General features: G+C 39.2%; 1 protein-coding gene and 1 long non-coding RNA gene across 2 annotated transcripts; one reads left to right on the forward strand and one right to left on the reverse strand.

The window, feature by feature from the left end:
- Positions 1 to 218: 218 nt before the first annotated feature.
- LOC145453956 (dynamin-1-like protein) lies at positions 219 to 15,054 on the reverse strand. The gene is made up of 16 exons (XM_080331920.1): positions 14,859 to 15,054; positions 14,353 to 14,500; positions 13,500 to 13,756; positions 11,611 to 11,748; positions 10,812 to 10,944; positions 10,143 to 10,287; positions 7,725 to 7,931; positions 5,452 to 5,572; positions 4,499 to 4,645; positions 3,813 to 3,902; positions 3,644 to 3,748; positions 3,367 to 3,432; positions 1,900 to 2,079; positions 1,507 to 1,616; positions 577 to 736; positions 219 to 379 (listed from the first exon to the last, which is right to left on the reverse strand). The coding sequence occupies exons 1-16, from the start codon at positions 14,958 to 14,960 to the stop codon at positions 323 to 325; spliced, it is 2,166 nt and encodes a 721-aa protein (XP_080188046.1). The 5' UTR covers positions 14,961 to 15,054; the 3' UTR covers positions 219 to 322.
- Positions 2,041 to 3,947, forward strand: LOC145453957 (uncharacterized). Its single transcript, XR_013919986.1, has 2 exons — positions 2,041 to 2,155; positions 3,066 to 3,947. It is a non-coding gene; the product is annotated as an uncharacterized LOC145453957 (long non-coding RNA).
- Positions 15,055 to 23,668: the final 8,614 nt, after the last annotated feature.

The following is a 23,668-nucleotide window of genomic DNA, read 5'->3' on the forward strand; positions in this document are numbered from 1 at the left end:
TGCGCAGGCGAGTCACCAGGCGAGTCAACCCCACTTTCAGAATGCAAACGGCATACAACATTAGTGTGAAGACATTCCCAGTTTTTGAACTGAGATAATGGGATATTCCAGCCGTGCTAAACAGACTATCTCATACCACAACATGTGCCATAGGCCTCGATAGATCTTAGATGGGGAACACCTGATATGGTCTTCTGTAACACAGTTCATAACCAATCTACAAAAAAAGTCTCACATTCTGATTAAATTGCAATGATTATAAGTTCACAGGTACGCAAACATCAGCATGCTTTGAAAATACAAAAGGTTCGCCTTGTCACGGCTACCACAATTGCGAATCTCTTATCTCCCCGATGGCTACGCTGGCTTTCTGCAGGGCCTGTAAAATACGGATTGTGGTTCGTGAAGCACTTGGAAATTTTGCCTCGGGTAACGAGTGAATTCACATTTCTGAAAACCAAGTCAAGTCGCGTCACATAGAAAAATTTGACTCGAGTCATCCCAACACTGATGTGTACATCCAAAAAGACCACTATTCACTGCTGTAACTTTATGTTAAATTTAAATCATAAGTACCTTCAACATTTCCGCGGCGTCCTTGCGCTTCTGCGAGATGCTGTCGGACTCGGTTAATAGATGATTGAGTTGATCGGGCTTGTATAACTGCCGCACTAGTTCGCTTTGCAAATGATCTTTCACATGATTGACGAGAAAATGCATGACCGCTTTGGGCACGCTGAAAAATGAAATGTTTCATGATTGTGCCGTCAGTTATGTACAGTAAATTCTTAATATACAGTTAAATAGTATATTCAATATTCATATTGAAATAAACCCGTATATTTTCCGGCTGGCACTCGTCAGGGGTTATCAACAGCAACTAGCAGAGAACTGAAAAGAACATTGCATCAACAATCGTATTGCAAAATATGACGGCATGAACATTCGAATAATCGACAGACAACTAGAAAATGTTTAGCTTTTTCAAATCAGAGTGGAATCAGAATTATAGCTTCATAGTTTTTTCCAAATTCGATTAAAATTTGAATGATAGCTTCACAGTTTTTTTTCAAACCAGAACAGAATTAAATTTACTGCATTCACATTAACTTTGACATTGATCCTGGTTATTCGCATAAGCATGAGAAAGGTAACTGTTTATTAGTCGTTTCGCACTATACAGTTCTCCTGTGGCATTTTCAGAAAAACACGAAATTAGATTAGAAGTAAATTTAGACCATAGAACATTTCCGAAATTAAATTAAAATTAAAGCACAAAAAACATTTCACAAATTAGATTAGAATTAGATTACCGGCATTCGCTCTAATTAGTAACTAGAATTATGTAATTGTCCAAGTCAGCATGCCGGTTATGTTATATTTGGTGAAACCAATGTGGATATACAACGTTCTTTTGTGGCTGACGATTACCAGTGACGAGTGTAATCAGGATCATTTCAATATGAATATATTACTCAATACTACAATTGACATATCATTTTTCACCTGTCTTGTATGTTCTTTCGCACAATAAGAAAATACGAATGGATCAATTTCTGAATGACGTCGACGTCACGTTTCTCTCGCCACGATAATTTCCTAGATATCGGCATTTCCTGGACAGATAACAGTTACGAATTTGAAGAGCTTTTTACGAGGTACAGAACTTAAACATACAATTGTATAGTATATTCATATTGACACAAGCCCGAATACTTGTCAGGGGTAATCGTCAGCAACTAGTAGAGAATTGAAAAGAACATTGTGATGCGATTGGTGATATACAATGATGTTTTCAAATCTCTACTAGCTGCTAACGATTACCCCTGACAAGTGTTCGGGGTTATATCAATATGAATATACTATTTAGTTCTATATCGTATATTTCAAACACCTTACCACATCTAACAGATTGATAGCAGGCTGCTGCGATACATGAAGCGAACTGGGGTAAGCAGTCGGGCTTCTCGATTCGGGACGTAGAGGATTGTCTTTATTACCCCCGAACCATTGTTTTCTAGACGCGTCTGAGTTATCCAGTTCCGATAATGATGCAAGCGGCGCGTCACCGTTTTCATTCTGAAGGGTGTCAAAAATCGTTAGTGTATCGGGGATGTTAACTCACTAACCACACGTTGGTCACGGAGCAACTACCGTAATTTTCCAAGTATGGTACGCCACCATGTATAATACGCACCCTTAAAATGGCACACAAATTCTGGAAAAAAGCCCGTACCCATGTATAGTACGCACCCTGCATTCGCAGTACATGAATAGCTGTGTTTAGTACACGATGGTGTTCTGTTTTGCGATGTCATTGTCGAAAAATCATGACATAACCATCGCTAATCATTATGCAATTAACGGCATTGTCTCTAATCGACAGTAGAGAGCAGCCAAAGCCTGCGAGACTGGCAACGCCATAGTTCAGGCCAGCAACACGACGTCTTGCGCACGAGGCCTATTACAGATGCGATTGCTAATCATTATACAAGTAATGGTATTGCCCCTATACGATAGTAGATAGCAACCAAATCCTGCGAGGCCGGCGACGCGACATCTTGCGCACTAGGTCAGATGCGATTGCCCAGGCCAACGGTTATGTCGTGCACACCCACGCCTGTTGGAGGTGCGACTGATTACGCATATGATTATATCTGACGCACATGGCCTCTTGTGTATGCTATTGTTAAGGCCTGTCGCTGACGCGATCAATTAGCAAGCATTGCCGCGCGCTGGCAGCAATCAACAACCTAATTTCGCTCGTGTGCAAACGGCAAACCAACTCAGCAGGAGATTGCGTGCTATGCAGACGACTCTCGTTAATTGGCAACACGCTTTTTGCTAGTTGGTAGCGCGTTACACTGATAATACGAATTACTGGGCACGATGGCTGAAATTGATGCGCGATTGGAAACAAACATGAAGAAAGGTGTGATTTCAAGTTTTTTATCGAGGGAGATTTTTTTCAAGCGTGTTGTTCCCGTGTATAATACGCACCCCCCCGATTTTAGGGCAAAAAATCGTGAAAATTTTGCGGATTATACATGGAAAATTACGGGTAGAATATGTGAATTCGCAAAAACTTTGAAATTGAATTAAATTCAAAATTAGGAAGAAATACAACAAAAATCAAGTTCAGTTAATTTCAAATCAGAGTTCATCCTCATGACCACGAGAATGGCAAATATATGTACAGCAAGCTTGGCTCGCTCGGCACTATACAGTTCTGTAGCGTTTACAGGAAAAACAGAAATTAAATTAGAATTGAAATCACAGCATTGAAACATTTTACTGATTAGACTACCAACATCTCACTCTACTTAATGCGGTAACAAAGTCTGGGCTGGGAGACGGCAATGTTACCTTGGTCTTGATTTGTTTGAGAAGTTCTCCGTTGGAAGCAACTTGTTTGCTTTTCCTTTCGTTTTGCTAAAGAACGAGAACACACGATTATATTATTGAGCCAGGGTGAATCTTGCCACTTCACAAATTTTAATGGATGAAACTGGTCATCTCATTACATACCAACAAAAGGTATAATGAAAGCGTAGCATTATGCACAGTTCTGTTCTGAACAACATTCCTCATCAATATCAATCCAAGGTTACCACAAATCCGCATACACCAAAGCAATACTTACTGCGTGTTGTTGGTGCACTTGTAAAAGTTCCGTTAAATTCTCGTCGGAAAAGTCGGGGTGCTTGGTGTTGATGTACGATAATTCGATCGCGACTAAATTGGTCACCTGCGAACAAAAGGAAACTGCAATTTCCAGGTCGGTAAATATCAAGTACTGCATTTCGTGTTACCATGTCGTTTGTAATCGGCAATCGTTGACGTAACAGCTGAGTTACTACTTCGACGATGCAGTCTCTCAGTCGAGGAAATCGTACTACCTCCTGTAAAATAATACAGTTAAAGGTTTATGCATATTCTTCAAAACACCTACAAATCTTTGCTGTGCAGTAGGGTTGTTCAAAATCAACTTTTTCCTTCAAACTTTACCGGCAATTAGATAAAATTTTTAGGTTGGTTAAAAAAAATGCTGTACACCAAATTAGGCTCAATTCCAACCAGCAGAAACAAAGCTTGAGTTCAAAAATGTTCAATTTATTAATAGAAACTGACGTCACCAGCATGAAAGAGAGAGCGTTCATGCTGGTGACGTCATATTTTGTGATACGATTGTTGATATACAATGTTCTTTCCAATTCTCTACTAGTTGCTGACGATTACCCCTGACGAGTGTCAGCCGAAAATATTCGGGTTCATTTCAATATGAATATAATTTTAAATTGTATATTGAAGTTCTGTACCTCCAAGAAGCTCTTCAATTATTTCAAATTCAAAATTTGAACACCCAATAACGGTCAAATATGGTGTAGAGCGTTTTTTCGTCATTTGAACAACCCTAATGTTCAACTTGCTGACGTTGGCGACAGAAAAAAGGTTTTTGGTCCATGTATGTATAACCGAGCAAGCGATTCGAACTCACATGAAATCCCGTGTTCTGAATAATCCGTTGCATTTCCTCGTGAACCAGCTCGACGCAGCGCAACGACGGCTCTTCTAATCTCTTGATCTGGCGTTTAACCAAAAGCTCGAACGACATCTCCGGCACAAACCATGACGGTCGGGGACCCTTGTAAAGCAAAGAAAAGGAAATTTTAGGAAAGGCGAAGTAAATTTCTACTCAAAAGCAAGTGGAAGGAGAAAATAAAAGGTTTTAAAACAGTGGTTTCTCAACTTTTTAGACCGTGACCCAAATCTGAGTTATAATGGTATCCCGTCACTAATTGAATTGTAAGGTTGCCCCAAAAAAAACACTGCACCCCAAATTTGGGCTCCATTCCAACTCGTAGATATCAACACACACAAGTTTGAAAATTTTGAATTTTTTATAAAAATCATACAATATTTTTCAATATTTCACTGTCAACCTCGTGAAATTGTTAAGTTATCTAAAAGATGCTTACGGTGCTTAACAATTTTTACTCCCTTCCAGCCGGTAGAAGTGAAGTTTTGGTAGAAGTGAAAATTTGGGATTCGCAAAAATAGCCTGGACGGTGGGTAATCCCAGAATTATTCATGAAAAACTGAAATAACTTTGCTTCTACGGGTTGGAATCTCGTCAATTTGTTTTGCGTCGTTTTTGTAGACAACGCAACCATTTCATGGGGTTGACAGTACAGTTACTTAAGTTTTTTTCTAAATTTTTTTATAGTAAATTTGTAACTCTTGTGCGTTCACCAGTTGTGATCGAGCCAAATTTGGTGTGCAGCGTTATTTAGGCAACTTAGCAATTTAATCAGTGAATCCCCGGATTCCGAAAAAAAAGAAGTTATTTTTAACATCTGTAATTGCCACACATATCAATACAAATATGGTCTGTTACGCCTAGTCAACTTTTCTCTACCAAACCCAAATTCATGCCACAGCCAATCGTACATTTGCGTTTCGTATGGCCGTTAAAATGTTGAGGTCCGTCAGCCCGCCGAGCGGGTTCATCGTTTCCAGCTTGCGTCCGAAAGTTTCGTGAAAAATGTAACAAATCCTGGCGCCGCCGCACCTGAAATAGCACATCAATCTAACCCCAAAGTGTCGAGTAATGAGAGACGAAGTTTTTGAGCACTGATATCAGGGTTGTAAAGAGTAAGACTCGAGTCACGATTTTTTGGTGACTCGAATTGACTCGATTCATTTATTCAAACGCGTAAGATGACTCGACTCAATTTGTGTATTGACTCGACTTGTGCTGACATTGTGCATGACTCGAACCAAGTCATAGGACTTGAGACTAGGACGGCCAAGACAGACATTTTATTTTGCCTTCGAAGAATAGTAAAGTCACCACATGATTGGTATTTCGTCTATCAGTCCTGATACTCGGAAAATAGGGCCAGAAACTGTTGAAACTGAGGACAATTACAATATTAATGTGAGCCATTCTTTATCACTCGAGTAGAGTTAAAAAGAGTGGATTGAACTCGAAACCGAACAGTGAACATAATGACATGGCCTCGGACTTGAGTCACAACACTATGACTCGGACTCGACCCTCTATTCACAGACTCGGACTTGTCTCGGTGGTGAATTGAAAACGACTCGACTTGACTCGAGGCAAAACTTTTATAGTTATGTCGAGTCAAGTCGAGTCATTTTCAACTCACCACTGAGTTAAGTCCGAGTCCAAGTCAGCGAGCAGCGGGTCGAGTGAGAGTCATGGTATTATGACTCGAGTCCGAGTCCATGTCATTGTGTTGACTGCTCAGTTTCCAGTTAAAGTCTTGTAAACCCACTTTTTATAACTCTGTTTGGTGATATCGAATGGTTCGCATTTCTAATATACTAATTTTCCTCACTTTTAGCAGTTTCTGGTCGTATTTTCAAGTTCCAGTACCAATAGACGAAATACTAGTACGGTACTTAACTATTCTTCGAAATTACAATGAAATGTCGGTCTTTGCAGTCAGAGTCTCGAGTCGTATGACTTGATTCGAGTCATGCGCAATGACTCGAGTCCAAGTCGAGTCAATACACAGATTGAATCGAGTCGAGTCATTTCTGTATTTTGAGAAAATGACTCGAGTCAAGTCGAGTCATCAGAAAATCGTGACTCGAGTCATTACAACCCTGGTTCTCCAGTAGCATTTCAAGGAAAAGCAGAAACTAAATTAGGAATCACAATATGCGCATTAGGGCTCTTCAAAAATGACTTTTTTTCTCAAATCGCACTGGCTACTTGATAAAATTGTTAGGTTACCTAATTTAAGCCTAGACGCCAAATTTGGTTCAATTCCAACCAGTAGCCGCATTGCTACAGGAAAAGAAGGTTTCTATTTATTATATAAAAATAAATAACAAAAAATTTGAAATTTTTTTGTTCACCCCATGAAAGTGTTAGGTTGTCTATAGAAACGATGTTCACCAAATTTGGTTCAATTCCAAACAGTGGAAGCGGAGTTATTGCCGTCGAAAAATTTGGATTTGAATAAAATAGTATTCACGGTGGGCACCACTATAATAAATAATTAAAGAATTGGTCACTGTAAATACTATTTTATACATAATCCAAATTTTTCGACGGCAATAACTCCGCTTCCACTGTTTGGAATTGAACCAAATTTGGTGAACATCGTTTCTATAGACAACTTAGCACTTTCATGGGGAGAACAGAAAATTTTCAAATTTTTTGTTATTTATTTTTATATAATAAACAGAAACTTTCTTCTCCTGTAGCAATGCGGCTACTGGTTGGAATTGAACCATATTTGGTGTGTAGGCTCAAATTAAGTAACCTAACAATTTTATTAAGTAGCCAGTACGATTTGAGAAAAAAAGTCATTTTTAAAGAGCCCTAATGCGCATAGAAACATTTCCCAAGACTAATTAATCTAAGATTAATCTAATTAATCCAATTCGACAACCAGAATTATCTAGCTGTCCAAGTCTGCATGTAACATATGTTTTATAAGCTGTAATCTGTACAGCAAACTTGGCCGAATTTGCACTATACATGAAAACAAAAAATCACCGTAGAACGAAAATAAGAGAATAGAAACATTTCACAAACTAAATTAGATACAAAATTATAGCATAAAACAGATTCAACTAGATTACAGGCATGTCCTTCTAATTAATGTAATTATACTAGAATTATATAGTCTGCACTCAGCTATGCGATTTCGTCCAGCCCTAGTGTCATGAAGAAATATACATACAGTTCTGAGGTCTCGATATTCTTCGCAGTGCCTTCGATGGTGTTGATGTATTCCGACGCGAATTTCGTGATGATTTGTAATAAGGTAGAACTCTCGTCTCCGATTTCTTCGCCGAAAGAATTCAGCAACAGTTGAAATTGAGACGTTAAAACGTTGACTCTGGTCTTCAGCGACGGCAGGCAATCTCGAATGTGGTGCATTAATAATCTGCAACATAACATTTTGGAATAACCTTCACATCACGGTTGTTCGAAACTCAAAATACACTTTTTTCAAATTTCACCGAACACTCCCTTAAATTGTTAGGTTGTCTAAGAACGCTCGAATTTTCATGCCGGTGACGTCATGTTTTGTGATACGATTGTTGATATGCAATGTTCTTTCCAACTCTCTAACAGTTGCTGACGGTCACCCCTGACGAGTGTCAGCCGAAAATATTCGGGTTCATTTCAATATGAATATACTATTCAGTTTTCAATTCTCGCCGGGCACCACATGAAATTGATAGGTTGCTGGAAAAAAAATGCTGTACATCAAATATGGCTAATTCCAAGCCATAAAAGAGAAGTTGATCTTGATGGAGTAGAAAATTTTGTATTGTATAAATACTTTTTTTCCCAAATTTAACCGAAGACCACATAAAATGGTTAGGTTGCCTAAAAATCGCTAAAAGAAATTTGGCTCAATTCCAACCTGCAAAGTTTCAAAGTAGAAAAGTTTGGATATGATAAAATAGTATTCACGGTGGGAAATTTGAAGCCAAATTCGATATGTGCTTTTTCTAGGAAACCAGCAATTTCATGGCATGCCCGTTGAAGTTTGAAAAAAAGCTTACTTTGGACGAACCTATTCCACATTCATTATTCATGATCGGCGCAATGCCATCGTATGAACATTGAACATACAACTACACTCCAATCTCATTGGTATTTAGCTACCAGAGGAGCCGCAGGACTGCAGATGGGAAATATATATCTATATCAACTCAAAATAGTAATTTCAGAGATGTAAACTAACTTGCCTAGTCACGGCAGACATTTTCAAGTCTGGCTGGGGTTGCTGAACCACCAGTTGCACGCCATTGCGTCATAGATAACAATGAGGTGCAGCTAATCAATCACATCGCACTTTGTTTTATAGCATGTTTTTTGACATCACTGCTCCACATTTTGTGCAATACTTGATAAAAGTTGCAATAAAAAGTAGCAAGAAAAAATCGAAAAAGTTGTAACTTTTGCAATATAAAATTCATTCAAACACCTTAAAACATCATACTGCATAAATCTTGAGTATTTAGTAAAAAAGTTGCAAAAACTTGCCCTACTGATAACTAACTCTCCGATAAAGCCAATATATTCATTCGATATTCAAAAGATATATGGTCTGTAGCTTAAGGTGCAATTTTGAAACTTCAGAGCATTTATTTGAACAGCTTTACAGCCATTGATGGGCTTGGACATGAAATAGACTAGGAAGGCATTAGGTAAGTATTTTGTCATGACATTCATGAAAATAAGGCCACAATGATTTCGCCTTCAAAGTTAAACCATCGTGATATTCGCCCGGACTTTGATTGATTACTGAATGATCTCCATTTTACGTAAGGGCTAATTCCTTTATACAATTGTCGTGCATAAATTACAGTCTCAGCATACATGATGTTCTGCAATTACACCATCTCGAGCATCGATCGTCATTTGCAGACCTATTGGCCTGAGTGCGAAGCTACTGATGACAAAATACAATTGCTCTACAGGGGTGTCCCAGGGACGCTTTAATGGAAACTGATATCGATTCATTATAATGTTGATAATTATCAACGTTTGCTGGAAATTAACAAGCAAACAAACATTAACCGGGGTCGCAACTTGCAACTCAATACTAAAATGGTGTCCAATGCAATTGCAACTGTATCATATCTCCCACGGGACCATAAAAACATGTCTAGCACTATTCACAGGTGGAGTGAAAAATTAAAATTTCTATTACAAAAAGCGGCCTCCATATGGCCTCAAATATCAAATCTCCGACCCTGCAATGCAATTTTATTAAACGAGCCATATCTTGATGACCGCTTATGCTAGAATGATAGGTTTGGGCTTAAAAGCTGCAGAAATAACATGATTCCATCTCATTTCCGCACAAATTTGTCTCGAAATGCACAGAAAAATGATAAATGCAAATGAATGATTTTTAAAGTAAAACCGAGCACTGGTGCAGTGGATGAGATAACTAAGCTTATAATGATTGATCTTATTAATGTGAAACATACCATATCAGTTAGAACTGCTTTTAATAAACACCATGCGTCAGCTATTAGCAGCATATTTTATTAAAATCTCACAGTAACAATAGGAATAGGAGGCTTGCTTTCCGACAACTATACTATACTGCATCACAGGTTTAGAGAACGAGTACCTGTTTAGGGTTTTCGCTAGGAATCTTGTACCATTGCGATTCGCGAGCGACGGATATCTTCTGTGCAAAAAGGCTTGCTCGTCTGCGATGGCTTCCGCAATATCTTTGTTCTTTTGTATGTCGAGTTGGCTACGGTTGATCACACCTGCGCGAGGAAACAGAGATAATGAAGTAAAAATTTTTGGATTTTGGGACATTCACAACATCAATTTCAGAACCTCCCACCGTGAATACTATCGTCTCAAATCGAAATTTTTTTAGACAACTCAACTTCATGGAATACTCGGTAAAATCGGGGATTTTCTTCAAAATAAATATTCAAAATTCTCCAACTCCAACTTTGCTTCCACTGGTTGCAATTGAGTCAAAATGAGTGTGAAGCATGTCTTTAGCTAACCTAACAATTTCATCAAATATCCAGTAAACCTTGTGAAAGAAACAGTTATTTTGGAACAACCCAAATGCCGTAATTATTACTTCAACTCGAAGTAGTTACGATGTCTTGGGTATCGCCAACTTTCACTTGTCATTGAGTATGAATTCACAGGTCACTTTCATTACTAATTGAGACTCACTGCTGAATGCATTGACCACATATGCATATCGCTTCTTTCCACTAGTATTAGCCGACAAGCTTACGACAATCACAAAATCAATATCGACACCTACCAATAATGCCAAGTTTAACAGGTATAACCCTGCCGCACAGTACGTCCATCGCGTCCGTCCCTGCGTCCATAATATCAAGCTTTGTAACGACAGCCAGCGTACGTCGCCCGTTTGGATCCACTTCAAGAGCCATCTGGAAGTATTCGATGCAAAAGGTCAGCATCCAGTAGGGCTGGGTCCAATAATTCGAGTAACTATTCGAATGATTTGAGTCGAGTACTGAAATTATACACCCCTTTCCACTAACAGTTTATTTATCAACAAGAATTATTGTTCCGAGACTATTTTCCCCACTGCGGTGCGGAAGCCTTGAAACCTCGATTGGACGTTTCACATCACACGAAACATTAGTACAAAACTACTCAAGTTATTGAAAATCGCATTTATGTGAAGTCCTGATCAACCCACAGCATTGCCACAAAGTGAAATGAAATAGGTATGTTCGAAAAATAACAGAATTATTGTTCATGTGCAGAGCTGGCATTATATTTTTCAACAGTATTTTAAACTGGGGAGACCTTGAAACATCGATTGGTCATGTCGCAGCATACGAAAAATGTAGCAAAAAGGTACGCACGTTAGTGGAAATTACGTATCTGTGAAGTCGCGATCAACCAACAGCAGTGTCGCAATGCGCAATGTAAAAGGTATCGTCGTAGAACTATCGTTATTTTCTTTGTGATTGCATAAAAGGTACATATCTGCACTTTCTACATCATTCCTACTCCGATGATGTCATAACGAGTGTTACTCAAACATTCAACTAATACTTGGTTCAGAAAGGCAGCATATTACTCACCTTGATAGCTTCGGAGGTTGCCATGTCTGTGTTAGCGGCTGTGACGGCTAGAATGATTGAGTTTGGATTGGAAATGTACTTCAGTATGAGGTCGCGCACTTGATTTTCGATATCTTCTGGCTGGTCGCCGATTGGAACCTGAAAATGAACAACCCACATAACACCACGCCACTTGAAATAATATCATAATCGCAACATACTGATTTATAGAGGGCAGTAAATGGTAAAATATCATTCCAATACTAGGGAGCTATAGAAAAGTATGGAAGCAAATCAATGATAAAAGATGGCGTGAAATTCCGGCAACCTAATTAATTCTTATATAATCTGTGAAATGCTTTTATGCTCTAATTCAAATTATAATCTAATTTCTGCTTTTCCTGAAAATGCCAACGGAGAAATGTATAGTGCGAAAATGAACCAAGTTTCCAGTACAGACATTTGCCATTCTCATGCAATCAGAATGAATTCTGATTAGATAACTTCAATCGAAACAATTTCAAAGTTTTCGTGAATTCAGTAATTCTAATCTAATTTGGAAAAAATGCGCAGCTATAATTCTAATTCTAATCCAATTTGGATTAAACCGTGTAGTTATAAATGCACGTGTTAATAAAACGGTTTTTGATGTTACGCTCAAACATAAAAAAATACTCGATCTGCAACAGACATGTTTGCAAAGTGTTTATTAAAAAAATCAATTCGTCGATACGATGTCAGATTAAATGACACAATGTCAAGTTCAAATACAAAGTGAAACAGCGGCCCATCGGGAAACCGTATACCGCTGTTTCGGCAAATTCAAGGCACGCTTCACTCTAAATATGATGAAGGTGTGAAAAATATTTTATCGGTAGCCATTGTCCTCAAGAAGTGGCTGTATTGTATTGTAACTGCAGCTAAAAGATTTTCATGAAATGTATCATATTATGAAGAACCAATATATCAGAAATCATGGAGGTTTAGTTACGGTAAATATGTGTACATTATGTAGAGGGTTAACAAGAAAAGACGCATGACCTTGATACCACAGAGATAGATGTAATGTAATGGTGCATTTCGTGAAAATATTTTGCTGCAGTCCGAATACGGTGGCTTTCTGATGATAACGGCTGCTGTCAAATTGTTTTGCACACCCTAAAAGTTATTATACCATTGAATATATATTCATATTGAAATCAGGGTTGTAATGACTCGAGTCATGACTCGACTCACGATTTTCTGATGACTCGATTTGACTCGAGTCAATCTGTATATTGACTCGACTTGGACTCGAGTCATTGCGCAAGAATAGTAAAGTTACCACACTATTGGGATTCCGTCTGTCAGTACTGGTACTAGAAAATGCGACCAGAAACTGCCGAAAGTGAGGAAAATTAGTATATTATAAATGCGAACCATTCGATAACACCAAACAGAGTCATAAAAAATGGGTTAACAAGACTTCAACTGGGAACTGAGCAGTCAACACAATGACTTGGACTCGAGTCATAATACCATGACTCGGACTCAAACCCCTGATAGCTGATGGACTCGGACTTGACTCGGTAGTGAGTTTGAAATGACTCGACTTGACTCGAGTCAAAACTATAAAAGTGATATTGACTTGTGACTTGGTTACAACCCTGAACCCGAATATTTTCGACTGACTCTCGTCAGGGGCCATTGTCAGACCCTAGCGGAAAATTTAAAAAATACTTTGTAAATTAACAATCCTATCACCGAATTTGATACATAATTCCCTCTGAGGTCCTGACGATTGTCAGTCAAGAATATTCGGGTTTATTTCAATATGAATATATCATTCAATTGCAAACTGAAGTTCTGTATTTGCAAGAGTCTACTTTAATTGGGGACCACAGACCACCATAAATTTGTCGATCACTTGCCTTAGTCATCCCAGGCAGGTCCACGAGCGTCAAATTCAACACCCTCGGGCTGAATATTTTCAAGTTGATGGCGTCCGGGCATATTCCCTTGTTGTCCCCGCCGAGTCTCGACGTCTCGTTTTCAATCTCTTTGCGAATCTCGTCAAAGTCTGTGAATCTCTTGTCTTTGGTGTGAAGAAATTTGGCCCACTCTCTCGGTTCCTCAGATTGCTGTTCTGCGCCGTTGACTGCTTGTCCCGGACTCTCGTCATCTTTATCTTGATAACGAAAAAAGCGGCTTATTTAAAAACAATACTTTTGAGTTAGGGATGTTGGCTTGGGTGTATCCTTGACAATGCCCGGTCCAGCAACAATGTCCAGTATTTGGATAAATTTAGAATTCTAATTAAATTAATTAGAGCGAAATGTAGTTCTTTTCTAATTTGTTAAATATTTCTGTGGTCTAATTGAAATGTATCTATGCTCTCATGTAATTTCTAATCCAATTTCTTATTTTGCTGAAAATACTACCGGGGAACTGTATGGTGCAAAACGAGCCACGCTAGGTGTACAGACATTTGCCATTTTTTCGGAGCAACTTTGTATCAAAAAATATGACGTCACCGGCATATCATTTGAAATTTCCTGCTGGTGACGTCATATTTTGTGATACAAAGTTTCTCCGAAAAAACGGTAAGTCGATGAGCATTGATGACAAATATTTCATCGATATAATGCGAGGATTCAGCCACTTGATAGAACACCATCTTTAAATGTGAATTTAGACATGGGAGACTAACTGAAATCGACAAATACCGAGGTCATATTCATTTTCAGACTATAATCATGTAATTTGAAAACTTGAGACATTTACCAGATTCCAACTTTACATCCCGATTGGCAGTGGCATCAGAAACATTGACTAGTTGTAACACGAGTGGTCTGCGAGTCACGATTCCTGTTCCTCTGGGTAGAAAATCTCGTCCAACTAAATTTTCCAGAACGGAGCTTTTACCACTGCTCTGTAAAACCAAGATAAAGATAATTTTACATATTGTTTCTCAAAGATATGGTACATAGCCAGTCCGGAATACGCAGTGCACAGGAAGGAGAAATGTATACGGAATCATATGATCCTGGAGGTGGATTGCACAATTTGAACATGCTTTGAAATAAGCACCATACGTATGCTACAAAATCATATTCCGAAACTCATTTCTGGTGTAGTTAATCTACATAATGTATTCATGCATTCAAATACACGGGACCCAGTCTCTATCACCCTTTTATCACGTCAGACCGGTGTTGAATTCCTAACTTTTATAAATGAAGAAATCAATATTATGGCCAAATGACATATTCTTCTGAAAAGACGCTTACCTGAGCACCCACGACCACAATTTGAGGTAGTTGTATTGAGTCGGTACCGACGGTGTTGAATATGTCTTGCAATTTGTTGATGACAGGAATTAAGGCATCCATTTTGTATATGCCCCAGTCAAAAGTCACCCAGACACATAAACCGCACAAGACTAATAACGCAGGGCACCGCTGCGATTCTGGCAGAAAATACTTCTGTTGTTTTCTGAAAATCACTGAGCCTTTGTGCTTGCAATGGTTCACTGATCGTAGCAAAAATAATAATCATACCAGTGTTGGGATCAAGTCACTACCTTCGAGTCACGAGTCATTTCGAGTCATTGCCCATTTTGACTCGAGTCAAGTCAAGTCAATCGATTTTCAAAGGTGACTCGAGTCAAGTCAAGTCACTCGATTTTTGGAGGTGACTCGAGTCAAGTCAAGTCAAGTCACGAGTCAAGTCACAATTCAAGTCAAGTTGCCTTTTCGAAGCACGAGGCATGATAACGTTATTGTATTTTGAAAGCTGTCTGAAAAACAGATTGAGTGGTCATTGATTTTGAACCGATGAACGAATATAGAGTTTAATATTCACGCAAGAAGACGCTGTATCGCTCACAGATACGTAGAACTGCTAGACCACAGTTTTTAGTTACCAGCCTAAATAGAGGATAGATACGAATTGATAGGATGCAATACATTTCCCATTTACAAATTGATATGAATTATGATACAATCCGAGCCTGTGGCAGTGGTTGAGGACTATATAAACTATATTCGAATTCAATTTCAATAAAACAAGAGGCTTGGTTAAGGTAAAAAACAGAGATTAATTACTTTACTATACTAGTTTACGACAACGTAAGCTGTAAGCTTCGATCACTTCGTTTGCGGTGAATTTATTTGTGAGGGAGCAATGGAGGCTCAGTCAAACGCACGATCATTAAATGATTGGTCGCGCTCACGGTTACACCAGCGTTTCGCGAACAATCCGAGCATATGCAAGATTCAGTGATCTTTATCGACACCGATTATTTGATGACTCGAAATTGACTCGTGAATTTTGCTCCGAGTCACGAGTCAATCCATATTTCTGATACGCCGAGTCAAGTCAAGTCAAGTCATTTTAGCAAAGTGACTCGAGTCAAGTCAAGTCATTCGAAAAAGGTGACTCGAGTCTGACTCGAGTCAAGTCATGACTCGAGTCATCCCAACACTGAATCATACCGGGTAGAAAGAGAAAGAATCTTTATTCGTCCACATTATATATCAACATCACACAACGCAAAATGTAACACAGTGAAATGCCACATGTAACGTAGACCGGAGGCTAGATATGACAGACTCTTCAGAGTCGAGCCCCCCAAGACAGGAACAATTTCTCCAACGATTTTGCATGGAGATGAAACCCTGAACAATACAGCGATACAGTAGATGGCAGTGTTGGGATGACTCGAGTCATGATTTGACTCGAGTCAGACTCGGGTCAGCTTTTTCGAATGACTTGACTTGACTCGAGTCACTTTGCTAAAATGACTTGACTTGACTTGACTCGGCGTATCAGAAACATGGATTGACTCGTGACTCGGAGCAAAATTCACGAGTCAATTTCAAGTCATCAAGTAATCGATGTCGATAAAAATCACTGAATCTTGCATATGTTCGGATTGTTCGCGAAACGCTGGTGTAACCGTGAGAGCGACCAATCATTAATTTTAATCATAGTGTCCTATATGGTGTCGACACAAGCAAATCTCACGGTTCAATGAAATTGTATCACGTCACAATTTCCATTTGGCTACAGGCAATTTGACGGTTATTTTTGACCGGCTTGCCGAGCAATAAATTTGATGAATCGGGTATCAATCGAAAGCTAACTCTGCACTGATTACGAAAATATAAATTTTATTCCACTCATGGCCCTGGAACCCCCACCATCAGCCCCAAATTATTCATTGTTGAGTAGATTGGCAGTGTGACGCAACAATGCTGTCTGGCGAAACGAGAGAGAAACTCAAGAGCAATGATGCGGCCGAGCGGCGAGAGTGGGATCAGCTGACGTCGCGGCAATAGCTATGTGCATTGTGCAATTATAGATAACTAACCCAGCTATACTTAGACGGAAGGATATTGCAGGAAAATTCGTAGGTCCCAAATACATTCTGTGGACACAGTTCTACCTTTACAAATCAAGGAAAGGCTGGTAATGTGTGCTCGCTTTTAGCGAAGCACCTATAGAAAGTGTCAACAGCGCCACGCATCTCTGGAGCCCTACGCAACAAGCGGGCTAAGGTAATCGATATCATAATAATCTGACATATCCAATGTAGACTACTTAGACGTAACCTAACTATCTCTATCAGCTGAAGGATATTGCGCGAAAATTGGTAGGTCCCAAATACATTCTGTGGACCCAGTTCTACCTTTACAAATCAAGGAAAGGCTGGTAATGTGTGCTCGCTTTTAGCGAAGCACCTATAGAAAGTGTCAACAGCGCCACGCATCTCTGGAGCCCTACGCAACAAGCGGGCTAAGGTAATCGATATCATAATAATCTGACATATCCAATGTAGACTACTTAGCAGTGTTGGGATCAAGTCACTGCCTTCGAGTCACGAGTCATCTCGAGTCATTGCAGATTTTGACTCGAGTCAAGTCAAGTCAATCGATTTTCGAAGGTGACTCGAGTCAAGTCAAGTCACTCGATTTTTGGAGGTGACTCGAGTCAAGTCGAGTCAAGTCAAGTCAAGTCATGAGTCAAGTCACAATGGGGCTGTTCCACTTCATTTTGAACACGCGGTGGCGACAAAGGTAACTCGACCCAAATCTGTTTTGTTGCTATATACTTTACTATGGGTATGGACTAAACATGGACCTAATTTCGTCTCTTGACGCACAACGAGGATGGTCAAAGTATCCATATCAACTTAAATCATCCATATGGATATGAAATAGCTGTTAGCCGACGAAAATGATGCTATTTCTTGGCGTCTTGTTCTCGTGATGGAAGTGCTGAAATTATGATTATATCCTCACCACCAACTGCAATGGTTCTATCATTATTATTCTCGCCATTTAGCGGCCAAAACTACACCAGATTGTACTGGATTCAATACAAACCCTTTCTAGATATATTATGACCTTAACCAAATAGCTGTCTGGTTGAAAGACTTCATGTCATTCCGATACCTTCCTATTCATCAATCTCATCACTATCTGTTGGTGTTTTTATGTGATAAAATACTAATAATACCAACTAGATCTCATCCTCACTGATGATTGACAATTAAACGATGTACCAGTTGTATTGTTGCAGTTATTTTGTCAAATAAAATGGAACGGTTATAAACTAAAGTCGCAAAGCGTAATAGTCTATAAAGCAGAGGTTCTCCAATGGTAAGCACATAAACATTGGATCATCATCATCATTATTGGTTTATTAGCAATTTTATCAGTTCAATACACCACAAAATGCGATAAAATGAAAAAATAGGAAGGTGTCGCAGCAACTTGGACTAGTCTATGGAATCAGACACCCACCTAGGCCTAGGCGATGTAAAGTGGAGGCATGCACACTGAATGAAAAGTAAAGAAAATAGTATAGAAAAAAGCAAACAACAAAAATTCTAAGCAACGTATCTACGCATGCTCATTATTACACAATTACATAATTCTTAGGAAGAGGAATGTCAACCCTCTATTTGAGAAACCCATGTATGGGACTGCTTTAAGACAAAAAGCAAAATACTTGTAAACCCAATTGATACTAATAGCATCACCATATCCAAGAATTGTAAAACACAAAATGAGCTTGTGAGCCTTGGTCATTTTTGATCATCGAGTTTGTACTTGAAAATCTTGAAGGTTGTAGCAAAGTTTGTTGTGCTACCAACAAAATATGTATCAGATAATCAGATACGTATAATAAGAGTCCATGTAGTGAGCAACTGACAATAGTCCCGTTTTGTTGAAGTCATATGAAATAGTTGTCTTAAAACTAAGCCTAATTTCCAAGTCTTTCAGTGGGAAGTACAAAAATGACGCCATGCTTACAATATCCAACAGTGTTGAGTGTTCAGGATTTATAGTGGGAATGATGGTTGCTTTGCACTATCAACTATAGAGTATGCTTCTTTCAATAAGGGGTGAATCACTATAGATTCAGCTATCCCCTTTTCCAAATTGTTGAATCGTCAGAACAAGATGCCGTGACTGATGACTCGTACAGTTTATTCTTTTGCAACAGCTTTTGACACTGACGTCTCTTCTGCAACCTTTTTCATTGAAAACAGAACAGATGAGGCTGCCTTTACCGAAGTGTAATCAGCTTCATTGTAATTCAAACGCCTGATTTATATATGTTAGAACCTCACAGCAGCAAATGTACAATGTACATAACGTAATTTTCCATAACACATAATAATCATGGGGGAACTGATTTACTGCAGGAGAAGCAGGATAAATCATGCTGGTGAAATGATATTCTGCAAACAACATTTCCAGGAGAGGACTAGGCATCGATACCTCTTCTTCGTAAACGGAGCCCATCCTCCCGATAACTTTCTGTTTCTAATTGATGCATCTTCTGAGATCAAATGACCGTCATCCTTACACAATGAGGCATATAAAACTCGCCATATCATACGACTCTCGGAAAATTAACAGCAATGTACCGGTAAGCTTCCACCTGCCAATGGCTGCCATGATGCCAATGTCCATCACGAGGACTAGACGCCAAGAAATAGCCTCATTTTCGTCGGCTAACAGCTACTTGATATCCATATGGATGATTTATATTGATATGGATACTTTCACCATCCTCGTTGTACGCCAATAGACGAAATTGGGTCCATGTTTAGTCCACTCCCATAGTAAAGCATATAGCAACAAAACAGATTTGGGTCGAGTTACCTTTGTCGCCACCGCGTGTTCAAAATGAAGTGGAACAGCCCCATTCAAGTCAAATTGAATTTTCGAAGTAAGAGTGATGATTCAAAGTCATAACATTTTGCCAGCTGTGAGAAAGACGATTAATTATCCATTTATCTTGAATAAAATAACGAATATAAAGTTAAATATACATGCAAAATTGCATTGTATCGCACACACACACGTAGAACAACTAATAAAATACGTGAGTAACTGTATAGCTACATGCTACAGTATGTTATTAATGTTATTATCAGCCAAAAGAGAGATTCGAATGCGAAGCCTCGAGAAGTTCAAACAAATTGATGTGGTACAATACACTACCCAGCTATACATCCGTAAGAAATAAATGCATTAACTATATTCATTATATTTAAATCATACAAGATGGTTGGTAAAGGTGACCACTGCGCAAATCGCAATGTAAGCACTGAGCCGTTTAGAAACAGAGATACGTTGCTATTAATCTACTTACTACTAGGGATGGTGTGAACCTCTAAAAGGTTCGGGTTCGTGTGAACGCGAACCTTTTTGAAAGGTTCTGTGTGAACACGAACGTGAACCTCGTGACGTCACGGGACGTCATATGGCTAATTCCAACCTAGCGATACCTAGCGATACCTAGCGACGACTCGGGCAACATTACGTCATAATGCGGAAATACATATCGACGTTTTAAACGTCGCCAAATGTATCAACTGGGGCAATCAAATGATATAATAATCTCATAAAATCAATATCTTCCGTCGCTTTGCCAACAATTTTGACGAGGACTTACCAGGGAATATAAGGGAAGCAAGGGACGTAGTTTATTTTTGTCCTTGATGTTCTTGCGGCATATACACCGACTCATGATATACATACACACGATCTGCGTATATGCGTACCGTGAGTACATGATGTGCATATGCCGTCGGGCAAGGAAGATGCAGATATAGCCTTGTAGCAGTTTTGGGATGACTCGAGTCATGACTTGACTCAAGTCAGACTCGAGTCACCTTTTTCGTATGACAGGTCGGAAAATCTATTCGACGTCTGAGTATTGCTACATTGATATTGAGCAGAGTGTGAAACGGGTTTCTATACTTGCTACTGATATCACCCCATTAACAAGTTATACAGCAGTAGCCAACACCTCAGTCGCACCGATTTGGTTTTAATGATCCAGTAAACATATGAAGTCAAGATTGACCCCATACGCCTGCTAGATTGATTAGTTGAATAAGCATCATTCACTGACCACGTAGCATATTTCGATCGTGATGTTTTGTGATTGTGGGTCAAGCTCGCAGCAGAGAGTCAATAAATATTTACAAACGGAAAGTTGGATATTTCGAGCAAACTGTTGCAACAAACCAAGTAAAACTTTGGAGATTGTCAAGGTACATGCTCGTTTAGTGTTGATTTTTTTTATGCCTATAGCGCCATGTATACAGTGGCCTGCAGTTGAAATGCGATAAATTTGAACCAACGATGTTGTAATGAAGTGAAAATTGTAATATATGAAAAAGGTTCACAGTGCAGAACCTACCAAGGTTCTGTTGTGAACGCGAACCTCTAAATTTCCGAGGTTCACACACAGAACGCGAACGTGAACCTCACGTTCACACCATCCCTACTTACTACTATACGGCAACGTAAGCTGTGATCATTTCGTTTGGGGCCAATATATTTGTGATGTAACAATGGAGGACCAGTGAAACGTACAATAATTGAATGACTGGTTGCTCTCACAAGTGCCACCGGCGTATCGCTAATAATCCGAATATACACATGATACAGGGATTTGGTCGAGACCGTTTACTTATTGATGACTTGAAATTGACTCGTAAATTTTACTCCGAGTCACGAGTCAATCCGCATTTCTGAAGCGCCGAGTCAAGTCAAGTCAAGTCATTTTTGCAAAGTGACTCGAGTCAAGTCAAGTCATACGAAAAAGTTGACTCGAGTCTGACTCGAGTCAAGTCATGACTCGAGTCATCCCAACACTGCTACTTAGACGTAACCTAACTATCTCTATCAGCTGAAGGATATTGCGCGAAAATTGGTAGGTCCCAAATACATTCTGTGGACCCAGTTCTACCTTTACAAATCAAGGAAAGGCTGGTAATGAGTGCTCGCTTTTAGCGAAGCGCCTATAGAAAGTATCAACAGCGCCACGCATCTCTGGAGCCCTACGCAACTAGCGGGCCAAGGCAATCGATATCATAATAATGTGAAATATCTAAGTAGACAATTTAGACGTAGCCTAAATATCTCTATCAGTTGAAGTATAATGCGCGAAAATTGGTAGGGCCCTAATACATTCTGTGGACCCAGTTCTACCCTTAAAAGTCAAGGAAAGGCTGATAAGGCGTGCTCGCTTGTACCGAAGCAAATAGAAAAAGTATCAACAGCGCAGCGTTTCTCTGCGACGCGATTGCACATCGCTATTGCCGCGACGTCAGCTGATCTCACTCTCGCCGCTCGGCCGCATCTTTGCTCTTGAGTTTCTCTCTCGTTTCGCCAGACAGCATTGTTGCGTCACACTGCCAATCTACTCAACAATGAATAATTTGGGGCTGATTGTGGGGGTTCCAGGGCCATGAGTGGAATAAAATTTATATTTTCGTAATCAGTGCAGAGTTAGCTTTCGATTGATACCCGATTCATCAAATTTATTGATCGGCAAGCCGGTCAAAAATAACCGTCAAATTGCCTGTAGCCAAATGGAAATTGTGACGTGATACAATTTCATTGAACCGTGAGATTTGCTTGTGTCGACACCATATAGGACACTATGATTTAATGATCGTGAGTTTTACTGAGCCTCCATTGTTCCCTCACAAATAAATTGACCGCAAACCAAGTGATCGAAGCTACAGCTTACGTTGTCGTAAACTAGTACAGTAAAGCAATTAATCACTGTTTTTACCTTAACGAAACTTCTTGTTTTATTGAAATTGAATTCGAATATAGTTTATATTGTCCTCAACCATTGCCGCAGGCTCGAATTGTATCATATCAATTTGGAAATGGGTAATGTATTGTTTCCTATCAATTGGTATCTATTCTCTATTCTGGCTGGTAACTATAAACTGTGGTTTAGCATCTCTACGTATATGTGAGCGATACAGCGCCTTCTTACGTGTATATTTAACTCTGTATTCGTTCATCGGTTCAAAATCAAAGACCACTCAATCTGTATTTCAGATAGCTAGCAAAATGCAATGAGGTTATCATGCCCCATACTTTGAAAAGGCAACTTGACTTGAATTGTGACTTGACTCGTGACTTGACTTGACTTGACTCGACTTGACTCGAGTCACCTCCAAAAATCGAGTGACTTGACTTGACTCGAGTCACCTTTGAAAATCGATTGACTTGACTTGACTCGAGTCAAAATGTGCAATGACTCGAAATGACTCGTGACTCGAAGGTAGTGACTTGATCCCAACACTGGTAGATGGTAATGAATAAACCTACGCTCAATGACGCATTAACACTGACGAACAATCGATTTTATTGAACGCAATGAATGCAGCAAAAATATCATAGAAGACTTGCGATCGTTCGATGTAATTACTATAATCGGGTTCAAGGATATATAGAACTATTAGAGTCCTCTATATCCCTGATTGGGTCGTTAATATCAAAATGCTCAAGATAGTAATACAATGAAAAGATGGGAAGGTGTCGAAACAATTTAGTATGGTCCTTGAAATCCTATCCGGTCAAACTAGCGAATGTCAAAACAGCGAGTATCAATATATGGCGAATTCAAAATTAGTATCCGCCATTCGGTTCATCATTGATTTATTGGCAATATTTATCAGTTCAATACACCACAAGATGCGATACAAGGAAAAGATAGGAAGGTGTCGAAGCGACTTGGAGTAGTCTATGAAATCAGACACCCACCT

The sequence above is a fragment of the Botryllus schlosseri genome, chromosome 13, assembly GCF_051294905.1.
Source record: "Botryllus schlosseri isolate E-star chromosome 13, Bs_hap1, whole genome shotgun sequence".
Lineage (NCBI taxonomy): Eukaryota > Metazoa > Chordata > Ascidiacea > Stolidobranchia > Styelidae > Botryllus > Botryllus schlosseri.